This window comes from Xylocopa sonorina, chromosome 12 (assembly GCF_050948175.1).
Source record: "Xylocopa sonorina isolate GNS202 chromosome 12, iyXylSono1_principal, whole genome shotgun sequence".
Lineage (NCBI taxonomy): Eukaryota > Metazoa > Arthropoda > Insecta > Hymenoptera > Apidae > Xylocopa > Xylocopa sonorina.
Genome location: NC_135204.1, coordinates 3156787 through 3182916, shown reverse-complemented (window position 1 = coordinate 3182916; position 26130 = coordinate 3156787). Strand labels below are relative to the sequence as shown.

The following is a 26130-nucleotide window of genomic DNA, read 5'->3' as shown; positions in this document are numbered from 1 at the left end:
AGATATACGTACAAACGAGGTAAGGCCACTAATGTTGGAAGTACTGCTTTCAATAATGACAAGAAGGATGAAGTTTAATATCCGTTGATTCGATCGAAAGGAATTTTAATAAACAGAGAAGGATTCTCCGTGCAGTTGCTCGAGTGAGTTATAGAGAAGAAGAATTTTCTTCCATTTTCCCGGGTATTGCGATTTTGTCGTACGTTCTCGCGCATTTATCTTGAATTTTTTAAGCGCAAAAGAAGTACTAGGAAAAAGAAGAAAGAAGTACAGAAATTCTTATTTTGCAAACGTAATTGGATTTATATAGATTCATTTGATGAGAAATTAATTTTGAGAGTGAGAATATTAATATTAAACTGTCTCTAAGTTTTCAATATGTCGATTAATATTAGCTTTCATTAACATATCTTACCATTGACATAGATATTGAAACGAAATTTCTTTTATGTTCTTTGTAATTACAACTGGGTTATATGATTGTGACACAATTGAATTGTCTTTCCATTAATTTATACTCTACGTTTTTGTATAATTATTTTATAACCAAAATTGTCAAACTGTCATGTTTTGTAAAATTAACGTTAAATGTAACATAAATTACTTGGGCATTATCGATAAATTATATTATGTATTCAAAGTCTTTAACAGGTTTAATGAATATTAATTACATAGCACCTTTATTGTTATTAAAATTACATTGTGTTGGTTCAATGGAAGCAAAACTAAAAATAATGATAATGCCGGATGGATCATGAGTTAATTCTTGAACCATTTATCAATCTACATTCACTTTACAATACTATTTCATTTAGAAGAATGACTAATTATGAATATACCTATAATAAATTAAAATACAATTTAATATTATAATATTTACACACTTAATGCAAACAACTGACCAATGAATAAAAAATTAATGCATTATGGTAAAGTTTGATAATTGTCCAATATGGAAGTTCAAAAATAAGAGAGATAGCTCAAACAAAAATATCGTATCTTGCACATGGGAGATGACATAAATTAATGTGTTATGGCAGTTTATGCAACAACTATCAAATATATGAAATGCAAAAAAATAAGAAGATTATAATGTGTAACTTTGAGAGATTTGTCTAACACGTATTTTTTTTTTCTTTCTCTTTAAAGTAGTGATTTAATATTTCACGTGTGTTTAATATTTATATACAGAGTGTCCTATTTTATAAGTATTGGCTGAACTCTTTGCTGTAACTCGAAGACATATTACCACACAGTTTTCAACTTTATAAAAACAATCGTACTTACACACGCATAAAACCATTCATGATCCTCAATCAAAAACTTTTACATTTTGAAATTAATCTCTCCTCACGAAGTCAAAGCAGTTGAAAGGTCAACAATTTTAGGTAAAAATTTAGTGATTTTTTAATTTCGTAGAATACTATATTATATACTACATTTTGTAAATATCACATCACAAGATTTTTGTAAATACCAATGCTGAAATCGTCAAATATCGCGACGCCAGTTCTTGAATATCATATTCTACGTATGCGTAAATGCTTAAGACAATAGCGCACACACACTTGGGCACGTTCTAATTTTCCGCTGCCATCGTTTGCGTCCTGAACTGAATTTATGCCCCGACGACTATTATGAAACTTACTCTATGACTCTCGGGCCGAGGAGTCTGCTGTTTTAGGGTGTGTATGGGAGATGACACAAATTACCAATAAAAAATATTAAATGGCAGCGAACAAGTCTAGTTTCATCCACATAGTTTTCTCAAGAAGATAACAGACAACGATTATTTTTAGATATTTCATACTAACTTCTTTCCACTCAGATCCCGTATTAGAAAATTGAATAAACGAAATTTTACTAAAATCGAATTAAATTCTATTATCAACTTTCGTTGGAATGCATTAAAAATTTGAAGAGAATGCAAAAGAATGACATGTTTAAAGTATTATATAAATATGCGAGAAATGAAAATTCCAAATGTTATTATAATTGCAGATTCTAATGAAAGGTGAATAAGAGGAAAGTATCTTCTTAAGATTTCAATTATCAGTTTATTGATGACAGCGTAAGCGTTCTCAGAGAAGAAAACACTTAACTTTTGGTTGCAGTACACACAACATTGACCAATCAAGATTTTGGATAACAACTGAGATTATTAATGGACAGAGTGCATCAGAGATTCATTGTACATAAAAAATTACGGGCCTAGGCACCTAAGCTAGCAGTTGTATGGAGTCGACACGATCTTTTTGGTGAAAATGACTGATATCATCTTTGGGAAAGAATGAAAGAGAGTGTGAACGAAAAATTGAAAGTGTTTGCATCGAAGCTGGTTGAGGTTAAAAAACGACTAGAAAGTGTAACAAAGATACCAGTACTATTAACGTCAATTTTAAAAAAAAGTTCTTATAGTAAATATTTAAATTATTAAGAAGTATTTGTTATGATTGTATTTCTATTATATTAATATATGTAATTGGAAATAGAAGTTGACTGCAGACTAATAAAAATTCAATTGGATTGAACTTTGATTCCATTTCTTTCCGTGCTCGATAACTTACTTAAATGAAACATTAAGAGCAATTAAGCATATTAAATATTCATGCAAATTGCAATGTAAATAGCCTTACGAACAGTTACAGAAATAAATACCTTACTTTTTCATAACCGTGGGAATTATTTACCATTCATTTATTACAAGTGTATCGATTTTCGCTTAATAAACAAGCGATAGGGTATGGAAAATGTTGCGACCATACAATTGGTCTCGGATAACGACGAGATACCTTCAAATAAGGAAGATGATAATATGATTATTCAAGTGTAACGATTAAATTTACAGACACGCTTTTAATTCCAATCTTCACGGCTATTCTGAAGCGCAACGTCAACAGAAACCATGAAATTAAAATGTGAAGTTTATGTGTGAGTCTACGATATTCGTTCCCTTTATTACGTTTCTTATATATCACTGCAAACTGGAATTATTCTATTTTTAGTCAAATTCTTTGAATGTCCATCCAATTGCAAAATCTTAAAATCATGTAATTAAAAATAAGTTAGTAATTTAAAAGAGCATTTCGTAATCGTTACTTTAATATTTAAATACATTTAAACATTATAGCGTTATTAATTTACATTCTTAATAAACATTTACATGTTAGTAATTTTTCTGTAAAAATGTGTAATGTATATGAATTCACCCGTCTATATAACAACGAATGCAATATATACATATTGGTTTATGAAAGAGACTTTTTAATACTTCTCTAACCATTCACTAAGTAATTAATAATTATTTATTATTAAGGATTTAGATATAAAGGGTCAGTATTCCTTGAAAATATGCGAAGTCCCCAAGTGGTAGCTAAACAAACACCAATTGGTCAAAAACGTAATTATTTTTCGACTTACTTAGTATAAAAATACTAAGCGGTCAGTTTAGGTTAGCATAGTTAGTTAAATTAATACACGCACAATATAAAGCAGGAAAAACACAGTATTAAACCCACTCCATTGTAGACTAATTGTAAGTCGAAAAATAATTACGTTTTTGACCAATTGGTATTGGTTTAGCTGCCAATGGGAGCTTCATCTATTTTCAAGTAGGATAAATAAGGATTTATATTTAAATACTGACCTAAAGGTATTAATATACCGATCAGTAAAATACTGACCAAAAGGTATTGATCGACCAGTAAAATACAAGCCATTAATAATAGCTCGATGGTATTCGTCCGCTCCAATAAAGGGCTAATAACAGAGAAACGTCGTATGAGCGACATAACCTCTTTACAGTACTTTTGTAAGAGAAAAATGTAGAAACGATGCGGCAATGACGAGGTACAGCAAACGCAAAAGGCTTATTACACGGATGTTAAGCTATGCATTGCATTCTAGCGCGCTATTTGAACAGATGAGGCTGATAATTCTGTCTTATTAACCTAAACGACATGCCGGCGGACGGCTGTCCGATGTAAAGTGACTGAATACCTGTCACGTGCAGATTAGATTGCGAGTTCGCATAAACAAATCATGAACGTACATAGCTTTATCATTAAGAATGATTTGCCCCGATACGTAACTTTTGTATGTATCATTATTTTATGATCGAATGCTAAACGTCATGGCGAATGAAAATCAAAATCGCGAGACTGGTGTTCCGTAGACGAGCGTCTATCTCTTTATATTATTTGCCACGAAGAGGCGTAAAACAGGACCATCACATCCCGTGGATATTTTCAGGAGATGTCTAGAGAGATGTCACCTGAAACGAGTCTGTAAAATTCTCAGGATATTGATTCTAGGACGAAAATACACATTTATTTCTTAACAGGAAAAATCAATCTTTTGATTTATTTAGCCGTCTTTCTTGTTTAAACAAAAGTTTGCGTTATAAAAATATATTTAATTTCAATATTTCATCTCGTGTTTGTTAGGGATTCAAGTACCCTCCTTAGTTTTTCCATGTATGATCTGTAGCCTAAATATATTACCTTAACAAGTTAAATAATTAAGGGATTAACAAGAATGTTATCAACTTTTTGATATAGAATGTTATCCATACGGTTAGCCTTATGCAATTTTCAATTTTGATTTCACTATACCTACTTAAAACTGTTTGTTTGGCGAATAAAGGGTTTATTATGCTCATTTGTCAAATTGTCAGTTTTAATAAATATTGTAGAAGTCAGCAGACGTAAATAAGAATTAATTATGTTTGATCAGATTGTAAATTCTAGACATTAAAGAAATTAAGTGAGTTTAAAGAATAATACAACTTCGACAATCACATTGAATTATTCTTGATTCCAATTTTGTCTAACGTTTGTACATTTTATATTTAATTTCGAAGTTACTTAACGTCTTCAGGAACACTAAGACATATGTGTATATTTATAATTTCTTAACAATATTACAAATTGCGTTTTTAAATTGAAACGATTATTAAAGCTGGTATTTTATTTATCAAATACTAACGATATTTTGTAAATAATCAGTGACGTGCAGTACATGGAAGCTGTGGAAGCAGCGCTTTCCTTGTGTTTTATAAAATATAAATAATACATATTATATAATTATTTTTGTCAGAATATTTATGTTGTATTTGTTTTAAAATCAAAATAAATCAACTGTTTATTTTTGTCATTTTTAGTATTTGTTTATCATTTTATGAAAACAGAGCTTCTCTATCAGCAAATGACACCGCACGCTACTGCGAATAATCAAAAGAACTTCAACACAGTGCCCTTGAAGACGTTAAAAATGGCTAATTCAGAACTTATTCTAAAATTTACTGAGTCAGTAGTAAGCGAAGCTATAAATCTCTGTCGACTTTCGGAAATTATAAGATTTCTCTCGCCGTTATACGTTACTCATAGTAAAATCAATAACTATTCGAATCCTACATAAAAACATAGTTCGAAGACTTCGAAGACTCAGAGACTGAACGCAACTTTGAGAAGACTGTACGCGTTTACGAAATTAATAAGACAGTACATCGTGCTTTTGGCGCACGAGGATATAATGGAATATTTACAGACTATTTTCGTATGCCGCTTCCCCATAGGCGGACTGAAGTTATGGTTCCATGCTCGTACTGTTTTACGATTTCCACCGTCCACGATCGATCGTCTTTCTTACGTCTATGAAAACTGAAATTCAAAACATTGAGATTCAGGTGCTCGCTCGCGATATATTGAAACTTCGAGCGGATGGAATTGACACGCAAAACTATGCTTTGACAAGTGTGTTTTTCGACGTGATTATTATTCCTTCGAAAATAGCTTTTCCCGGAGAGAACTGTGTAGTGAAGCGATATTGGAGGGAAGGTTATGCATCTCGATACTGAAAAATGTTTAAAAGGTGAAATTGTTGCAGTGCTCTTCTTTCTGTGCTTTTTCTTGAGAAAATACCTTTTTTATTGTTAGCGCGATGAATTATACAAGGCGATGTAGGAGTGTGTAAGATAAAATAAATGTGAACAACGCAAGTCACTCGTATTAACTCTTTTTTTGCAAAATAATTGTTTCTGAATATATAATTTAATGTTGCCATTATTCTCTTTAATCAGTTTACTGCGTTCGACGTGTATACATGTCAATTTAGAGCTCTATTGACATTAAATTACCATTCGATATAAAAACTTGAAAGTTTCGGTAACATGCAACATAGATATCTTTTAGTATTGTGTTCTTTTGATATTAACAGTGAACCCGCTAAAAATTTAAAAAGAAAATAGGTTCAATTCTCTGGCATAGAGGTTATTCCTCACACAATATATTACTTTTCACGAAACTAACTGATTATACCTCGTATTTTTTTGTTTATTTTACTGTGCAGCCGATTTCCCGGTAACGATCACAGTAATATAAATAAGTTGTGCGAATTAAGAAAGCCTTTGCTGCAGCAACATAATACTAATAAGTTTTAATAAATCTTTTGCTCCAATTTTTTTCATTAATAATATCATTTTAAACAATGAATTGTTAATTTTTTATCTAATAAAAATGAAAATCTTATCGTTTCACTTTGATTTTTCCTTAAATTTATTATGGAACCATATTATTTCCAAATTGTGTGTATCATATATGATTAGCATCAACTAATATTTGCTTGGCCTTTACATGCGTGAATGAAATTCCAAATAGCTGTAATATTTATCGGAATTCTCTTTTGTTAATTTCTTAAATTGACATATTTAAGTTACAGATCGTGCTTGAAAGAACTGAGAACGGTTTTTAAATCTTCAAAAAGACTCAAAATCAAACATTACATTGTTATCGAATTAGTGTCACAATACAACATAAATAAACAGTGGCTATAAATATTGTTTATTAAGTTTAAAATTTTCTTGTTTCTGTTTCTAGAACAGAGCTTGTGATTAAAATAAACATCAGTTAATAAAATGTTAGAGATGTATCCAGTATGCGTATCCACGATGTTTTAAACATTCAAATACTGAAAGTTTCGAATCTTCAGAGCACGTGCACGTACCATTTCTCATTCAACCATTATGTCAGGGAAGAAGTTGGGACCAAACTACAATATTGTGTTAACCTATATTGTAAGAATTATTGCGCGATATAAAATGTAAACCGTGCTTTATGAAATACAAACAATGATTCAATCGAGCGTGTGTCAAAGTATAAAAACGAAAGGAAATTAATGCCAGCTATCCATTGTTGACTGTGGTCCATTGCTCTTCCGTACAATCGCACATTCAGAAATTGTTTCTCGGTACGAGCAGACATATGCGTTTAAAAATTATTTTGCATTCAGGCAAAAAGATATTGTTATCAATTTTATTGACTAAATATATACAATAATAATTTAAATTTTTCACGATCTAGATGTGAACGTTTTTATTTAATATGCTTTGTTAATACATATGTTTTAAGTCATGAGTATTTGTCATTAACGATAAACAATATTTATCTATAATTGTGAAATTAAACATTTTTCTTTTACAGTTTCTCAATATTGAACTTTTTTAATGAAGTTAATAAAAAGATATATTGTGTATGTACAGAAAACAGAGCGTTAAAATAAAGAATCCAAGACTTTAAGGGTTATTTCTATTGTGTGACATTCTATATTATCAACTAATCTTTCCTTGGATTTTAGAATTCTATATTGCTATAATTTTTATTGGAAATCTCTTTTATTCACTTTTTAATTATTTAATTTCTTAAACTGATATATTTAGGATACAGGTCATGAACAATATTTAATTATTTTATGAATTTATAGGAAAAAGGAAGATTTTAAAAGTACTTTAACTGGTAGTAATTTTAATTACAGTAAAATCAGTAATTTTAATTACAGTATCATCCACGATACCGAATGATACGAAAAAGAATGTAGTATAAATTAACATGGAAAGTATTTTCGTGAAATTAAAAGTGATAAAAAACGGTGGAAATTTTAGTGGAACAAAAAAGGGGAAAAGAATATTTCAGAAAGTGGATTACATAGCTTATAGGCATCCCGTTGTTTTGTGTAGCGTGTTTTCTACAAAAAAAATATTGCGTTATCATGGAGAAAGTAAGAATTCAGTAATATTCCCATTTCCCAATATTGAAATTAAAATACCTCATAGATTAATAATTTTTCACATGAAAGCGTTAATAACTTTTTTAGACAGAATAACAAAAAGTAATATTAATAATCCAACCTCACCTTTTTAATATAAATAAATGGAATAATTTACCCGTTTTCCAAATGACCTAAACACTCTTTCTACCGTTTCTACGGTCGTCTAAAGTATTCAATTAAAATCGATTCTTATAAATTTTTTATTTTATTTTCTTACTCCTATTTGGTAGTGTCTCACGTGTCAACATTTCATTACAAAAAAATAAATTTTTTAAAACATAAAACCATTTAAGAAAGAATAAACTAAATGTTCATTCGTCTACGTGAACATCTATTGAAAAACTACTAATACTATCTTCACTTGAAACAATCAAATTTCAGTCGAAATAAACCATAGTCGAACTCCTCGAAATATTCAGTAGTGATCATCGAAATGATTGCTCCAGGCCATTCGTTTCTGTGAAAAACTCAGCAAAGCAACCTTAGAAGGATCGGTTGTATACCCGGTGGAAATTGTTTCCCTGAAATTTCCTTTTCGACAAAGGTAGCTCAACGTAAACGCGATTTTATCTACGGTTGAAATGATACTGAAAGAAACGGACTTGTCCCGGAGGTAGAACTTATCCAGTAGGTCGAGCCATCAGTGTCTTCGTGGCGCAATCGATCGCAGACCCACCCTTTCTTCTTCCCTCGATCTTAATCCGACTGTTTCTTCGCTTGCTCCGCGCTGAATGATCGAGTGGGATAGTTTGCGAAATATAGAGAGAAGTATAGATTTGTATCAACGTACCCAGTCCAGTCGAACGCTCCTTCTCTTTCTATCGTTTCGACATCTCGACTTAAGTGTCATCGTGCGATATCTTTCAGCCAGCGTTATTTCGATCTGATGAATTGCTTTTCTTCAATTTCCATTCGATTACCAACATCGATCGGCTTTTTAGAGACTATTAGAGCCCCGCGATCACCTCCGTTCCATGTGATGGATGCGCGAGCCTTCGATTCGGAGATGCGGAACGCTTGGTTCAGAATGATGAAAGTTGGGAACGCTCTTGAACTTTTGTAGTGCGAGTAAACGGATGGAGTGTAAGAATTAAAATGAAGTCGATGAAGTAAATATTAAATCATGTGAGAAATTAAGTATGAAAGTTGTTTTCAGAAGCGGACTCCTTCATCTTAATAAGTCTTAAGTTATTGGTTCATGTTAGGTGTTTTTAGTGTACCTTGAAAATGGATGGACAAGGTAAACAATAGTTTTTGTGGTACAATTTTATCTACGATGAAAGTATAAAATAATGTTTTCTTAAAAGTATAGTTAATCTGTTCAGGTACATTTATGATTCCTTGTAAAAAGGAACTAGTACTAGAAATTTCATTTTTAAATTGATAGAATCATTACAACTTACTATATTTTACACGCTTGGTAATTTATCGAATATTAATCTGGAGTAATTTTAATTTGAAACAATTAAACGTACAAATATCTGTCAATGTCCTTGAAGAAATTAAATTGACTAAATAGTACACACAATTATTAAATGCTTGAAGACTTTAGTACCTCAGCAATAGCTTTTTTTATAATAATGAAACTTCAATTTTCAAGAATATCTCAATAAAAGTACTTAATTTATTAGTAATTTAAATTCTCAAGCTAATCCAATACTGTACAACTAAATTTTCCAACCCTTACTGCAGTGTTGCAATATTTGCATATATTGTATGACTGATGACACAGTGACGCAATAAATTACTGTCGACGCCCAAGTTGCTGTACTTAAGTACGGCTCGTTAACAATTAAAAAACAGAGTGAAGTCGCTTAACCTAATCCACAAATCCCATTACCGAACCGCCATAATTTAACCGGCGAACGAAGTGTATTTCTATCCCTCTTCCTGCATTATTTCCCCGGTAAGCTCGCGATTTTCGAGAAACCACGATACACCGTTTCTCGCGTCTCCCGAGTTGTGCGCATTATCCGCAAAATCTACCCTCGTTAAGAGAGAAATCTGTTACAGGTAAGCGGTTGAACGTATTGTGGAACAACTTGGAAGACTCTCCGCGCGTCGAGGAATACAAACGAACGGGGGGGAAAAAAATGCAAACGGGTGCAGGAGTGAGAAAAGACGCGCGTAACCATTTGTTTCGTACCGCGGAGGCGTCGAATCAATGAAAAGTATATTTTTCCAGGGACATTTTCGTTGGCTCGCAAGCAAGAGTAGAGGGCGGAGGTGTTGCCGGCCCGTGTTCCCGACATTCTAATGCGACACGTCGAATCGATGTTCCATCAGCGCAGAGTGGAGAGAAAGGTACGCGGCCCCTGCCCGGTTTGAGAGCATTTCTGAAGGTTTATTCTTCCCCCTTCGAACCGTTCCTTCTGCCCTCTTCAGGAGCAGCTCGGCTCGCGTCGTTTCGAGCACGAAACAAATACGTTTCTCATCACGCGGTCTCCAGACGGCCGTTAAAGTTTCTCCCGATACCACTGGGAGTGCTTGCTTGACAAATAGCGATACTGTTTGTTAAGTCCCGAGGATTTCGACAACAATTTGCGATTGGTCAATACGTGGCAACGTTTTGGATGGCGGGCACTTGTGTTCCGCAAACGTTTCATTTAAAGTTGGCTGAAAAGATTAAATATTAGTTATTTTTATATGATTTGCTATTTCAGATTTTATTTTTCAATTGTACATTTGTATTTCTGTAATTGCTAGAACTTTTATGATACTCTTCTCACAGGTACTGTTTATGAAAATTTCTTTGCAGTAAATATTAAATTTGAGTATAATTTATTAAATCCTTAATAGGCTTGAATGATTCGATTGTTAATTAATATAAAGAAACAATTCCGTTGCGCATAAATCTATTAATTTAGGAAAATTCTGATCAGGAATCTATGAAAATGAGTTAAGAAGAAAAATGTTTGTCAAGCTTGATTGCATAAAGTTAGAAGACAAGAAAGGTCATATCTGAAGGCATCAGATAGATCAATATTTTTTACAGTACTTGGACTTTGGTAATCGATCGAGAGTCTCTAAAGTAATTAGACTTCAAGAAAATCAATTTAATTACTAAGAAGTCTTTAGTTAGCTTTCAGCCCTGAGGTAATTATGTTTCAATAACTAAGTTTCAGATGAAAGTTCCAATAATGTATACAGGGTAAATAACCATGCATAATATTAAGAGTACAATAATTAATTATAATAACATAAGAATTCTTCATTATAAATTAAAATTACGTACATAAGCTGTTGTATAATGCAATTAATATGTTACGCATTGTAAAAAATCGTGCCGTAAGAGTATTTTTCTCGCATAATATACCCATATTGCTATATTAAGAGTGGTCGCGTGAAAAATTATTTGCCGCGTTACACAAAACAGCACGTTATATAAAATAAAATATATCGCGTAAAATAAAAATAGTCGTATTTTTAGTGCGTTAGAGAAATTTTAGTTGTAGGAATTCGCATTATAGAAATTCGCATTGGAAGAACTCGCGTTATAGGGATTCACATTTGAAGAAGTCGCGTTATAGGAATTCGCATTAAAGAAACTCGCGTCACAGGAATTCACATTGCGACAGTATAAATTCTCCATTTTCTGGGCACTTATAAGTCTTTTTTATTACAGATATAAACTATATAAATTTGTTCATAAATATATATTAATGTGCTTTATCATCACTTATACTTTCAAGCATGAAATATGTACTACTGAGGTTCGTACTATAATTATTAAAACAAAAATTAATATTAGTGTGACAAAGTACAGCATCCGCCATATTTGATCCATATCGTTTTAACCGTACGCTTATTAGATTCCGCTACATTGATTTTCTTAGCATCGAGTTTCAAGATCTTTTGGAAAACGTTTCCACTCGCCATCAGAATACGGATGCAGTTTCAGCATAATAGCTCTTCTTCCCATAATGTCTGCCGAGTTCGAATAACACCGAATAATATGTCCGTATGGTCGTCAGTTAGGAGAAACTAGGACTTCGTTCCCGCATAAGCCTCCACTGGGCATTTGACAGCCCTGAACTTTTTCTCGCAGGGCGTTGTAAAAGATAAAAGTTTACCGGAAATAGCACGTTACCACTACGGAGGTTGGGAGCCAGCCAATGAATTATCAAGGTAACTTGCAAGAACATCGAAGTGTCCTTGAAGGACTCAATGAATCGCGTTCTTTCGAATACGAGACAGAAAAAGTTTTTTAGATAAAGTTACATACGTCTTTTGAAGGTCCACCCTTAAAAATGTGTAGTTATATTTAAAGAGTGAAAATCATATTCGCGTATCATGAAGGTATTTATTATTATTTCTATTTTAACACTTAACTGAATAATATTATATTTAAAAACAAATAACGAGGACAGAAAAAATTGTATAAGAAATTGTCAGAAAAGCGCACGTGAAGATATCGGAAAGACTGTATCTCAGTGTTCGAGCTATTTTCTTTTATCGACTTTACAGAAAAGGATGATAATAAGATAAGAAAAAGGAAATGTAGAGTGAGAAGTCAAAAATCGAGGGGTAGAAATGAAAGTGGTGGAAAGTTTTTGATTCGTTCAAAATTTGCAATCTGCCATTACTTTCCTAATAAATATCGATACTAATTGTACAAAAAGTATTGTGACGTTGAAAGAAATAAAATTTCGCTGAAATTACCCAATTTCACAAGAATTATACCTTGCAATCTATAAAAACGAGCAAGAACCACGATAACCTATATTCGATAAGATTCTCGCGGTTTTCACAGTGGCCAGGCAATCTTCAGTCGTCAGGTCACACGCGTCCTCCGCAGGGCAACTCCGCTATTTGTTGTAGGCGGGATTAGAAAATAAGGGGACACGCAATGCTAAGCGTACGATTAAATCGCGAATCAGCTAATATCATCGCAGTCGGTATTCGACGGTAATTCAACGATTCGAGCTCGACGTTCCGCCGCTATGCGATATTCGTTCCTGGCAAATGGCCAGCGAACGTCGTCCGCGAAGCAAATGGCCTCCACGAAGGTAAGTTCACGTGCCATTCTGGACAGATATCAGGGTGTATGTAGTCATGAGCGGAATATATGGCATGCTCTAAGGAATCCGATCGCATCGATACCGTCGGTGTCGTTCGTTTCCCACTATCCATTTCGCAGAAATCGTCATTTATGTCGTTCGTTGAAATCGGGTGTGATTTCAATGGCCACATATAATTCGTTCTCAAAATTTACTACAAATAGAGGTACATATATATGCATAAGTATTATACATTCAGCACTTTGTGGATTTATTTTATTGTTGCTGGTCGATAATTGTGAAACTTTTTCCTAACATCGCAAAGCAGTGTTTAAAACAAATGGAAAACTGTGCAAAGCGGTAAATAGACTGATGGAAATAAGATCTACTTAATGTTAGTTATTAGCTGATTTTAAGACAAGCTTTGTATTTCATTTAAATATTATAATTCTACTGCAATTCTACTGCAATTGATGCATCACTTAATTTTTTATAATAACTGGTGTACTAACAGGTATAACTGAAGTTTTTCAATACTATCTAGATCAATGTTCCAACTTTTATTTTATTTGAAAAACGTTCAAACGCAGATATATACGTATGATGGAGCCAGCCAGAAATTGATACACAAAAGGTACTATATGGATGCCAACTCTGCACATCAACAGATTTTATGGATCTCTGGGTAATCGTTTCTGTACTCGATAGAAATTGATATGTCATAAACAAGAAATTCGATGACCTATAAAACATCGACAATCGATAGACACCGTACCTTCCCTTTTTGGACTTGACCTACACCCTCCAACGTACTATCTTTCAATTCTCATTCACAATATAGCAGACATAGAAATAGAAAATTCGAGCCGTGACAAGTCGGGGACCGTCTGATTTTTGTCACGTCGATGCCAAACGGGAAAGAAAAATGACAGGCATTAAAGAAGTGTAACAGATTAGGCGCTTCTTAATACTGCGTTGTGAGAAGGAGAGTCTGAGTTTTCAATTCCCACACAGACATCGGCTTTCTTTTTGAGGACATCTAATCGAAAACGCCTAAACAACTCAGGACATTGGAATTTAATTTTTCTTGGCCTTTTCTCTTCACTTAATATTATTTAATAATTGTATAGCAGAATAGTGCTAGCTAAATGTAGTTTTATCAAACAAACAGCATTCTATTACCTATTTTAGACTATATAATGGCGTTCTTTTTACGAGTTTAAATTTAGTCGACATACAGCTGTACATTCCCACCGAACGTAAACAAGTGAAAGATCAACCACAGGTCTTGGCATTAGTCGCCCAAGCTGGATTCCAGCATCGCAGTTGAACATCAGCGACGCGAACGCAATCTATTGAGGATTTGGTACTGCTTATCACGAGCAAGTAGGTGCTTCGATATACAACCGCGGTTTATCGAAAGGAGGTCGACCGTTTCAACATCTAATAGCATCAACATACAAGAAAACGACAATGAATGTCATCGACAGACAGCGCCGCTCCCAAACGAAATAGCCGATACTAGCCAGATCCAAACAACGACGATCAAGTGGCGTGCAATGGGCCATCGGTATCGCAGATCTTCGCGAGAACCTTTTAATTACACCTTCTTCTTTACTATTCTTTGAATTGCAGAACTCAGTTCGCCAATGGGCAGCCAATTAGAACTTCTAATTATCAAACAGGAAGGAGTAATGGTCATTCTGACTCGTTTCAGGTACTTTTCATACTAAAAGATTACATCGATGATAAAGAAGGCAAGTTATATGAATGTCGGACAATATTGGCTGTAAGCTCGTAGGTAAATTTTGTTAGGGAAGCTTTTCGTGAGAAATTAAGAGCCCTGCACGCGATGGCAAATACTGGGTTTGGCAGTCCCATCCGTTGTAGAACACTGGTGTTATTGAAATCGAGATGTAATGGCCTCTGAACATACACATCTTGTCTAGTTACAAAGTATATTAGGGAAGATATGTCGATTAAACAAACGATTCTGTAGTTACAGGCATTATCGCGATAGTCAATTTACTCTTTGCGATCTTGGCCAAGATTGACCTATTAATAGCTATAAGTATTGGACACTTTCAGCAATTACTGTGAGTCGAATATAGATGGATTAAGATGTTTAGAGAAAAATGTTTCAGTTGGTTGTTAGAAAAAAAGTTAGATTGATTCTTAGTCCGCCATTAACACTGTGGAAGTCTTTCGATACTTATCATTGGATGGACAACGACATTTACAGTCTCTTAGAAGTTCATGCTTTCGTCTTTAATTACTGCTTAGAAAAATTCTAATCTGTATCTAACGTATGGATTTGTTCATAATCTAACCTACTCTTGACTCCACTAGTATGACAGAATGGCACCAATTTATGTACTCCGTTGCAGAATGCTGTGCAAAGCTAGAGAGAAGTTTCTTAAAGGAAGAAATGAGTCATTTCTCACAAGTATTTTCCGCTACAACGTTACTATCTGCTGAAACAGTCACATATGATGAAGAAAATAATATAAATATTACTAATAACATAGTCAAAAATTCTATACTTTTCATAACACATCAATTTTATATAACGCATACAATTATTATGTATGTAGCGCATTGTATACACGAATTATTTTAATTAGCGTTATTTTTTATATCTATCACAATAATCTTAATTTTAAATATTTAGGGAAAAGCCACGTAACATTTTGAAAATTTTGATCCAAACTTGTTGAACGTAAATGATTCTTGTTTGCAGTTTATTATAAAAAAAAAGCTTTGAAAAACGTTTGTTATAATATACTTCAACATTTGAAAAACTAAAGAAAGGAAAATATAACAAAAGTATATCGAGCGTGATGCCACGTACACGTCACGATGCACATCGAATCGCTTAACAAAAGATAGTTACATTTTAGTAAAGTCCGAAGGACTCTCGTATCCACGCTGTTGAATATCCGCAGTAAAACGGAAAAAAGCGATAAATCTCCTGTAGGCATGGAAATCCTACTACTATTTATATAACCGTTACGGTGTGACGTAAAGAGTCTAAGCGTGCGGAATACGAGAATGCCGACGGTGGGGACCGACTATATCGACTGTCCGCGCTAGAAACCCCTTTTGCTTCCCGAAGGATTTCTTTTCAGCTTTGAATCGTACTTACTAAGGTGTACCAAGCAAAAGATTACATCGAGCGATTTCACAATTCTAGAAAGTCCAAAACGGAATTTGTGTGCGAATGTATCAAAAATTCTGAAACGTTAGATGATCATGCATGGTATTTTGAAGAATCCCATAGCACGTAACTATTATCAATGGTATGTAAGGTATCAATCAACATAAAAGCAGCAAATTTAGAAGTTCTAATGAAAGGAGAGAGAATTCGAATGATCATTTGGTGTTGATCTTGAAAATTGCTCGCTTCTGATGTTTGGAGTTCGATGTTCTGGAAGATCGTTTATTTTTATTTTAGTTTTTCCTTATTTTCCTTTTGCAAATGTGACGTTTTTTGATTCCTGATGTGAACCTTAGACAATATCTTTTTTGTAAGAAGGCAGAAAGTCGAAGAATTAATCGGAAAAGAAATATGGAACAGAACACATAGCAAGTTCCTTCTTACATTGCGTCTTAGTGAAATTAGTTTACAATTTACTTACAATATTACTTATACACAACACAATACAAGTTACAAATTATTGTAATAATATCTTATTATTAACAAATTGGAGGATTGTTCACTTCAACGATAGCAAATTCTAGATATATAAAAAATAATCTTTAATTCACCGCACATAAAAGACGTCTCTACTTGTGATAATGTCTTGCACGATAGAATGTTCTGATTTTAAGAATAATTATTGATAAACCCACTTGGTGGTTTTCCACTTATCTTTGTTTGAAGGAAACAATTTTTAAAATGTTAAATCACTTTTTATTTCCATACTATCATAATAACAATTCAACAAAAGCAAAATAAAACTGAGCAGTGGTAATCGATTGGCTACCCCTGTACCATTTAAAAGCAGAATTTGCATTATTGAAATTCGCTCAGGAAGTATCCTTCAAACCACAACGTTCATTGAATCATAACAAAGCACAGTTCAAACATAATAAATTATTGCCATTAATTCCGTTCCTAGATGAAGGGCTATTAATTAGAGTTGGCGTAAGACTAGTTAACGTTCTTAATGATTATGGGCATAAATATTCCGTGATTTTATCTGGAAAGCATTCACTCACTACACTACTGATCAATCACGAACACCTAAAATTACTTCGTGCTGGTTGTTAACAAATACCTGCATCGATCCACGGACCAGTTCAAGCTGTAACAGGTACGCGAGTAGCGAGGAAAACGTTGAATACATCGATGCATCTGTTATTTCCGAGCCAAGTCAACTGGTGTCCATGATGTAACGGATAATGTACCTGCGTCTCGAGTGTCCTTTGTCCAGACAATTACCAATTACTTATTATGAACTATACAGGTCCTTTCTTTATAAAGAATAGGATTCGTGACAATTCAAATAACGTATATTTATATTTTTATATGCTTTGCAATTAATGCAATCCAATAAAAAAATATGTAAAAGATATATAATTCAAGAAATAATAATAGAAGAAATAATAAAGTTATTTGAAATGATCTTAAAAATCATCGCTTAAACGTTGTATGTTGAGCTCTAGGACTCTGTATATACAGAATTAATTACCAATTTGAGAACCAATGCTTTCCTTAATTGTTTATACCGTTTATTTAAAATGAAATGTAAAATTCTTGTTTAGGATTGATATAAGTTTATATTTTTCTACTGAAACTCTAATATTCTTTCGATTTATAGTAAGAAAAATATACTTTTTTGTTTGAAAAAGAAAATTGGTGGTGAAATTTCGGAAACTACTCTACATGCAACAAAATTTAAGACGCGGTCATAATTTTGTATTTAACGATTTTTTATTAGACGCATAGTTTCAAAGTTATTTTGATGTGTGCACGTTATATGGCTCAGCCTGTGTTATACCTATATAAACCTTGGAATTTTGGTTCTAAAAATGAAGAGACGTAAAACTCGAATCGAAACTGAATAATGCATCACATTTTTATGTTTTTAGAAAAGCAGCTATGTTGAAAAAATATCACATCAGTGATATACAAATATATACAATTTTAACAGAAATTGAAATCGATCTTCTGATTCGTTTTCGTCTTATCCCAATGACCTCGTTGCTTTAACTCTCGGTTATTCCCTGATTGATGATGCTCTGACGGCTTTATCGCAAATCGCTTCGATTTCAAGCACAAGAGGCTGAACCGTCATCAATTAATTTAATGAACGGTGCTATATTTTTGAAAATATTGAATTACGACAGCAATGCGAATAGTATACAAGATGTATAAGAACCTGCCATAAAATTTATTATAACCTGCAATATTTCTGGAAATAACGGTACCAGAAGTATACCACAAATTACAGCAGCGCATTATAATATGCTATAAAATGATGGTCAGAAATCTCTGAGAACTTTGAAACTCGAATCGAAAATTGGTCCTCATTTGATTATGACAGTATACGTTTTCTATGGTCCCATTTGAAGAGTACTGAATAGTACAAATTGATAAAACGTGCTGCTTCGTGTAGAAATGTGTAAAAAGGGAAAAAAGGAAAAGAGTGACATTTCAAATCTTGATAGTGAAATATTTCAAATTTTACTATTACCAACTTAAATAGGATGGAATTTCCCACAAATCTATAACTTTTCCGCTTTTATTAAAGTTCTGTAAATGAATAATAATATATATGTACATTAAAAAAAGTATCCAATATTAGGGTAAATCTCCTCAATATATTTAAAGGAGGCAAAAGATCTAATAAAACTAGTTTATTCGACTTTTCAGATTCGGAGTGAGAAGTTGGCACAAGTGGGAAGAGCATAACGGAAATTGCAATATTCAACCGCAATAATTTGGTATTACGAATATCGAATATCCAATAAAACCTTGCATTATCGTCAACCAAGGAGAAATACGTTGCATCCGATACAGTCTCTGCTAAACTCGTATTCTTGAGAGAAATAACTGAAGATTTATGTAAACAGAAATTTAATATGATATTATTATTGTTAAAAATAATGATGAGTCGAATTATTGAAACTATAATCGATAAGGAAACTATAATCGATCAATATGGGTTATGAAGGATGTCGTAGAAGTACCAGCTTAGGAAGTTTCTAATTTTTCAGGTTTCATGATAGTTTGTATTTTCCATAGGCTTCTGAATACTATGTACATATGTCAAATTGAACTTAAGTAGGTCAAAGGATTTAGCAATTTATACCAAACATATGGACAGTTGTAATATTTTATATACAATAAAAAGCACAACTGAACACATACACACAAACATGGGATTCTAACTTAAGTTATATTTTGTTCAGTGTTTGTATATGTGAAAAAAAGCAAATACTCTACTCAAATTATAAGTATTTGGAAGAAACAAGGGTTGTAAATATTTTATGAATGTTAATTTATGAATTAGCTAAAATTAGATGGATCTCAAAAAATTATACATACATCCTTTTACAAGAAAACATAAATTAATAAAAAATGGGACTTCATAAAAATCTACGAAAAGTTATTGCAAGTATATTAAAATGTAGAACATTCGCTATTATACTTTATACTGGGTTGTAAATTTGTGAGGTATCCATAACGTTTTATTACTTTCTTATCGACATAAAAAAATCATTTTATACTTCTAGAAACAATTTTACACATTTAATAAATAATACCTGCATTAAAAAACATTTTTTAAAAATTCTTAGTTCTTACTTTTCTATTTACAAGCTGCTTAGAAGAAAAATCCTTGCGTCCTTTAATATTTAAAATTTGAAAATGTAACTACCTATGGACATCTTAATCATTAAAATCGGGTAGACATTTTTAACAACATCGTGTAGAGAGGTCTCATGATCATTTATCGAATTTGTACTAGCTTCAGAGTGACACTTGTCTTTGTTTGAATCATTAAAAAATATTTATGCACTACAAATTATTCAATTTCCATTTTATCCTCTGGTTCAGTGTTTGGAAATGAAAATTATTCGAGAAATCTGTGCCGACTTCTTTTGGACAATCAATTGCACCGTATCAATTTATAAGCCCGGGATTAGACGCGATGTTTATTTGTGCAGTGGGATCAGTGCCAAATTAACGACACGAATAATTCCAGTCGAAGCACGAGATTAAAACATGCCAAATACAAATCAGCAGTACTTTGGTGAAATAGAATTGGCCGGATTGTCCGAACGTTCGACGAACATTGGCTGGTTAAAACTCAGACAAACTACCGCCGTCCTGTATTTTAAATCCGGCTGCGTTCAACCTCATTTGCAAAAATCTCCATGCCAGTCGGACAACGGAAAACAGGGCCAATGATTTTAAAACCGACTAGCGCTTGGCGACAAATTTCACTCACCGAAGCTAGTACAAATTCGATAAATGATCATGAGACCTCTCTACACGATGTTGTTCAAAATGTCTACCCGATTTTATCGAACGAAAATCTATAGCGAAGTGGTTTAACGTTACAAATTTTATAAATAGTATTATTGAAAGAGTTCCTGTGATTTATTTCAAAAAGTGAAGCATGAAAAAGAATTGGCCGTGCCCAATATCAATTCGAAACATTAGTGGGTTTAGTTTTATTTTATTATTTACTGGAAAATGTTAGCAAAATGAAAAATTGGTACTTGTAGAGTCGATCGAACGTAGAAATATTAAAATGAATTTTATTATATTTTTTCGTATTAAGAAGTTTTTCGTATTACTTAAGAAAATTTGGAAACGAATTTTGCATTAGTTTTAGTCAAGCATGTTGTTGTACTTGTCAGGGAATTTCGTTATTACTTTATAAAAAGTTTCAGAATAGTTCTTCGTAATTTCTGTACGAAATGTGGCAAATCAAAATTGAAATGTTTTATAGTCTATCATTCAATGTCCTCATTGTATGTTATATGTACTTTTTTAATTGTTTCAGATTTTTCCTTGCAGTTCTTCGTCATGTTTTACTTTTAAATAACTCATTAAAATGTACATTCTTGAATTCTATATGCAGGTCGATTTTTTCATATATTTATTAATATATCGATAAAAACAAACATGTTGACCAACTTTAATATCAAGAATAAATTTGTTAAATACAACTATTTGTTTAGTAACATTAACTGAAAATTCCAGATCTTCAACATATATATTTTCGTCTTCAAAGATTTAAGAAGAAAATTCAATATACTATATGATAAAGTTAAATAAAGTCAATAGTGATAAAAAATCTTCAAATTCAGTAAGTTCGTTCATAAGTAAAAATATACATTTTTCCTTTTATCACTGATACGTAGTGTTTAATTATTATTTATTAATATGAGCAAACACGTATTTGTATTTTAATATTGCTGAGGGCACGGAATGGTCGATGGTTATATATTGTCAAAATGGATGCGTAACGCGATCGATTTAAGAAGGTAACGTCTTTATCGACCAAAGGATTATTAATATAACTGCCAATGAAGGAAGTCTTGAAGCATCTTTAAACGGATTTGAACGTCCTGGGATGCTGCATCGACATTATACTCAATTAACTGCTATTTCTTCTTGTGCAAAGCGTAAATAGGGAGCTTATGGTGATTATAATTAATAAGAAACGAGTGAGAAAGAGAGTGCTCCTTTTGTAAAGATATTAATTGAATAAATACTTTAGAATTTTCAAGAGATGAAACATAATGAAATGTAAGATAAAGTAATTTATGATTCAAGACTTAACAAATATATTTAACAATAATGCGTTTATCGCAAAAATAATAAAACAAAATGTTTTATAAGCAGTATAATAAAAGGTAAAAGCGTATTACAAAATTGCAAAAATAACTTTTAATTCATTTCCTATCAACTATTGTTGAATGAAAGAAACGATTTAGTTTCTTAAATCACACAACGCGAACAGGTAACGGCCAGTAAATTACTGTGCACAATAAGCATTAATTATCGCGGCAGCTAGTTATTTCACGTCGCACAAATGTTTCATCTACGGAACGGTTGACTTACTTTTCGCTCATTTATCCAATAATTGACCCGCGAAATCGACAGAAGCCAATAACGTTGCTCGAAATTAAACTCCACCTCCACAGTGACGAGTTCTAACGCGAAACAAATAAATTCATCGACGTATCGATAGCCAATCATCGTTACATAATTGCGTGCCAGTAATTAAAATTTTCCAGACGGTACTTTTAATTGATTCGGCTCACTCGTTACGCAGCCCGTGCAACAGCATCGGGATAAGAGGAAAAAGTGATTCTGTACCATCGCGGTAATCCAATTACAGGCGCGGGCTTGTACAGGGAAGAACTATTTCACGAACGTGCTGGCAGTGTTCAAACAAGCAATTTAGCGATGTCTAAGTATACTATTACCTCTTTAGAATAAAGCTTCAGCCACTAAAGAGAAATCCTCTAAGCGGATTACTCTCTTGTGCCGGCTAATATTACATGCATATGTGCGTATGTACTATTAGCTTCGATAAAATGGAACCTTCACATATGGAAAGCAATCGTTTTCTTTTTTTAAAAGCAATCGTATTTTGAAGGAAACAGGAAACTGTGTTTCCATCTCATTTATGCAATTTGTTTCAATCATCTGATTATTGTATCTCATGTATATGTATATTTGTTGCGTTTAGAGCAGAAGATTTTCAAAACATAACAAATTTTATACTTTTAGTCCGTATTCTATTATTTGTAATTAAATTAATAGTATATATTCGAATGCTCGTACTTTATATAAAATGTGCAATATTAATTGGGTTTTCAGAAACTGTATTTTATGTATCAATTAAATGTTTTAAAAGATTTATTTGGTTTAAAAACAAAAGCAAAATTATACTATTACTATTAGCAAAACTTAATTATTATTTTCAAGTTAACTTATTGCTTCAAATCACTAACACGTAAGAGATTTTAATAAACGTAGAATATTCCACTGAAATATATAAAAATTATAAATACTTACATGAATATCTAGAATTTCCCGTCAAAACTTAATGCTATCATCAAAATATTTGAAAATTAATTAAAAAAAAAGAATTAAACTGATTTAAATTTAGAAACTTCGAATTCGCAATACTCATTTAACTGCTTATGTTATATAACACTATCACATAATATAATATACTACTTTTAATAGTGTAATAAAAAGTTTGAAAAAAGATACTTTGATCGCGTTATGTGAAACACGGAGAGAATGTTCAACTCGCGCCACTCTATATGTAGTTCTTGAAATCATTAATTCCCCCGTCACTTGTCTTTTAATATCATCGCTGCTTTCGAGGAATCCACGTTCCGACTGAAAAGCAGTCGCTATTAACGAAATACCGTCTCATTTAGGAAGAGGGACAGCGTAATTACGTTACGTAAGTTTAAAGGGTGGAGACAGGTAGGCGCAGGCTTGTATCACTTCAGCCTTGCGATAATTTAGCCACGCGTTAACGCGCAACTCCAATGAAATCAAGTTAAAATCATACTTCGTCACTAATTGACCAACTTTAAGCTTGCGCCTGAACTTCCTTAAAAGTTCCGGAGTTAATTCGAGCGGCTGTACTATTGCAAAACGGTTGCTTTCTTAACAATTTGACTCTCTTCACTTGAAGAACAAAAATTTATGTCCTTTGAAACGCTTTCATCGTATTCTACGACTTTTCTTTCTTGGATTTCCTTATTTTTCCGTTTTAATCTTCCATTATGAGTCTTTCATTCGGAAGTATTAAAATACATATACTTCTTCGTGGAAAATCTGAATGCACAAATGTTTAAAGAAAGCTATTTATATGGTAGACTTACAAATTAAAAAAAGCATTAATTATAGCTAGTTGAAAACGCTATAAATTGAGTTTTAATGTGTTTTTGTATGTTAATTTACGTCCTCCGTTCTACCAGCTTATAGGAAGTAAGCTGCCATTTTGTGTTGCTGGACATAAAATCTAAGTATTTGCATACAAATATACATATATTACAGTCGTATACGACAATAATACCGCACGTGAATTACTTTTACACATATAAACGTTAAGCTACAAATAAGAACGCACACTAATTAATTCGAATAATTAAACAGGAATTAAAATTTTTTTAACTTAATTATGCTAAATTATTATGCTAGAGTATTTGTGTAAATAACAATATAATAATAGTAAGAAATGTAATTTAATTGACTTAAACTAAATCATAACTAATTATATCAACACATACACGTTCATACATTATTTATGAATATTACTAATAATAAATAGAAAACTTCTTGTATATGTTAGTAAACAGTATATTAACATTTTTTCTAAATTTTGTATAATAATCAGTTCCATTTTACTTGTGAACAATTTAAAAACATTCGCGTAGAAGAATTTGAAAAAGATGAGATTTAACTGCAGCATTCTGTAATTTACAAAAATAATAAATTCATAAAATGGTAAGATTTGATTTATTACAATTTATCAACATTAATATTCTAGTCAATATTTTTCATGATTATTCGTTACATGACGATAATCTGCAATCAATTTGGCATAAAACATATTATATTTCAATCAGAATTTAATTCTGACGAAATTTTATTCTATTTTCCCATTAATCCCTCTGTGACATGTTTTTCTCATTTAAAATGTTGTTCTCTTGTTCGTTTTTCGAGTTCGCATCAACCGTGTTCAATACGGTCGAAATCTGGTAATTGCGGAGGTATTAATCACCTATAGGATGTATTGTACGTAATCTATTGACGTGATGTATAGGTTATACGCTTCAGATCATTGTCCTATACAAATCGAAAATACAAAATTTAATTCTAATTCGCAATTTGTAGGAAGTTCGTCGTAAATTGCTTTTTAAAATATCTAAATAAAGATATTTAATTATTTTTCTCTTGTAACATTATGCTTCCACTATAGTGCCCTATAGTGGATCTTATTGGGCAACAAATTAAGTGGTCAGTACTTAAATCTATTTTCAGTCAGTATTTAAATTAACTTTTAGTCAGTATTTTGCTACCAAAATAGTCTGCAATGTAGAAATTAACCAAGTATACTATTTGGAATATTTATCCTGTGATTTGATTGAGATTTTCTACAACAGAGTTATAGTTTATTGCAATAACTATGTAATATTAAAAGATTAGTTATTTTTAATAACAATCTTTTGTACCAAATGTTGTTAAACGCTTTCTCTACAATCTGTTTTCAGAACACGTAATAACATTATTAACTACTTTACATACGTATGTACATCTTCAGATTGACAATCAAACTTTTAGTTACTAGGCCTTTTAAAATTTTTTGCATGATTGGAAATACTGAAATTGATCTATATGGAACAGATAAATATATATCTCTCCTTGTTTTTTGCAATACTATCATATAAACTATTTTCCATTGAATTGGAAAACATTTTGTTCTCAGCATCGAGTTAAAAATAATGGTCAACAGCTTTTACAGGAAGTTGTTTGATGGTTTTATCATTGATCTGATTAAAACTTAATATTCTTTGACGTGAATGCTAGTTATGATTGATACTAAAGCTGTCAATTTCGTTTGTTACATTCTACAGTTGGAAAGTCCTCTGCTGATACTTTTCGAACGCAGTTGCTTTATTTAAATTAGATTTCGTCCATTTCCCATTTTCCTTTCTGATCACTGTCTGTTTCCTATTTTCTGTTATTTTTCACAACAAGTGGTCAGTATCTTCAGAGAAAAACAAATAGTTTTCTATTTTCTTTTAAGCTCTCTCTTGTATTCTTCTTCTATTCTTGTTCTTAAAACAGTTTTCTATATTCTTTTGAGCTTTCTTCTTCCTTGTTACCTACATTACGAAATTAGCACGTGTTTCTATATGGTCGATTGCAGTGGTTGATGGAGTAGCCTTTGAGAGATTGCTTCGGATAAATTTATGTAGGTCATCGATTGCAGATTCTGTTTACTTTGAAGTTTCAAGTGAATAAATCCCAGCT

At 32.2% G+C, this 26130-nt stretch overlaps 1 protein-coding gene across 3 annotated transcripts in view; it reads right to left on the bottom strand.

Annotated features, from left to right (window-relative positions):
- LOC143429657 (transmembrane and immunoglobulin domain-containing protein 1) overlaps nucleotides 1–26130 on the bottom strand; it is a 353770-nt gene that overhangs the window by 136402 nt on the left and 191238 nt on the right. Inside the window, exon 1 of one of the 3 annotated variants that reach the window (XM_076905333.1) lies at nucleotides 12966–13002. The exons of the other annotated variants lie outside the window; for them this stretch is intronic. Within the exon in view, the coding sequence (XP_076761448.1) occupies nucleotides 12966–12993 (28 nt within the window). The 5' untranslated portion in view covers nucleotides 12994–13002. Of the gene's footprint in view, nucleotides 1–12965; nucleotides 13003–26130 lie in introns of those variants that run through there. 3 annotated transcript variants of the gene reach the window in all.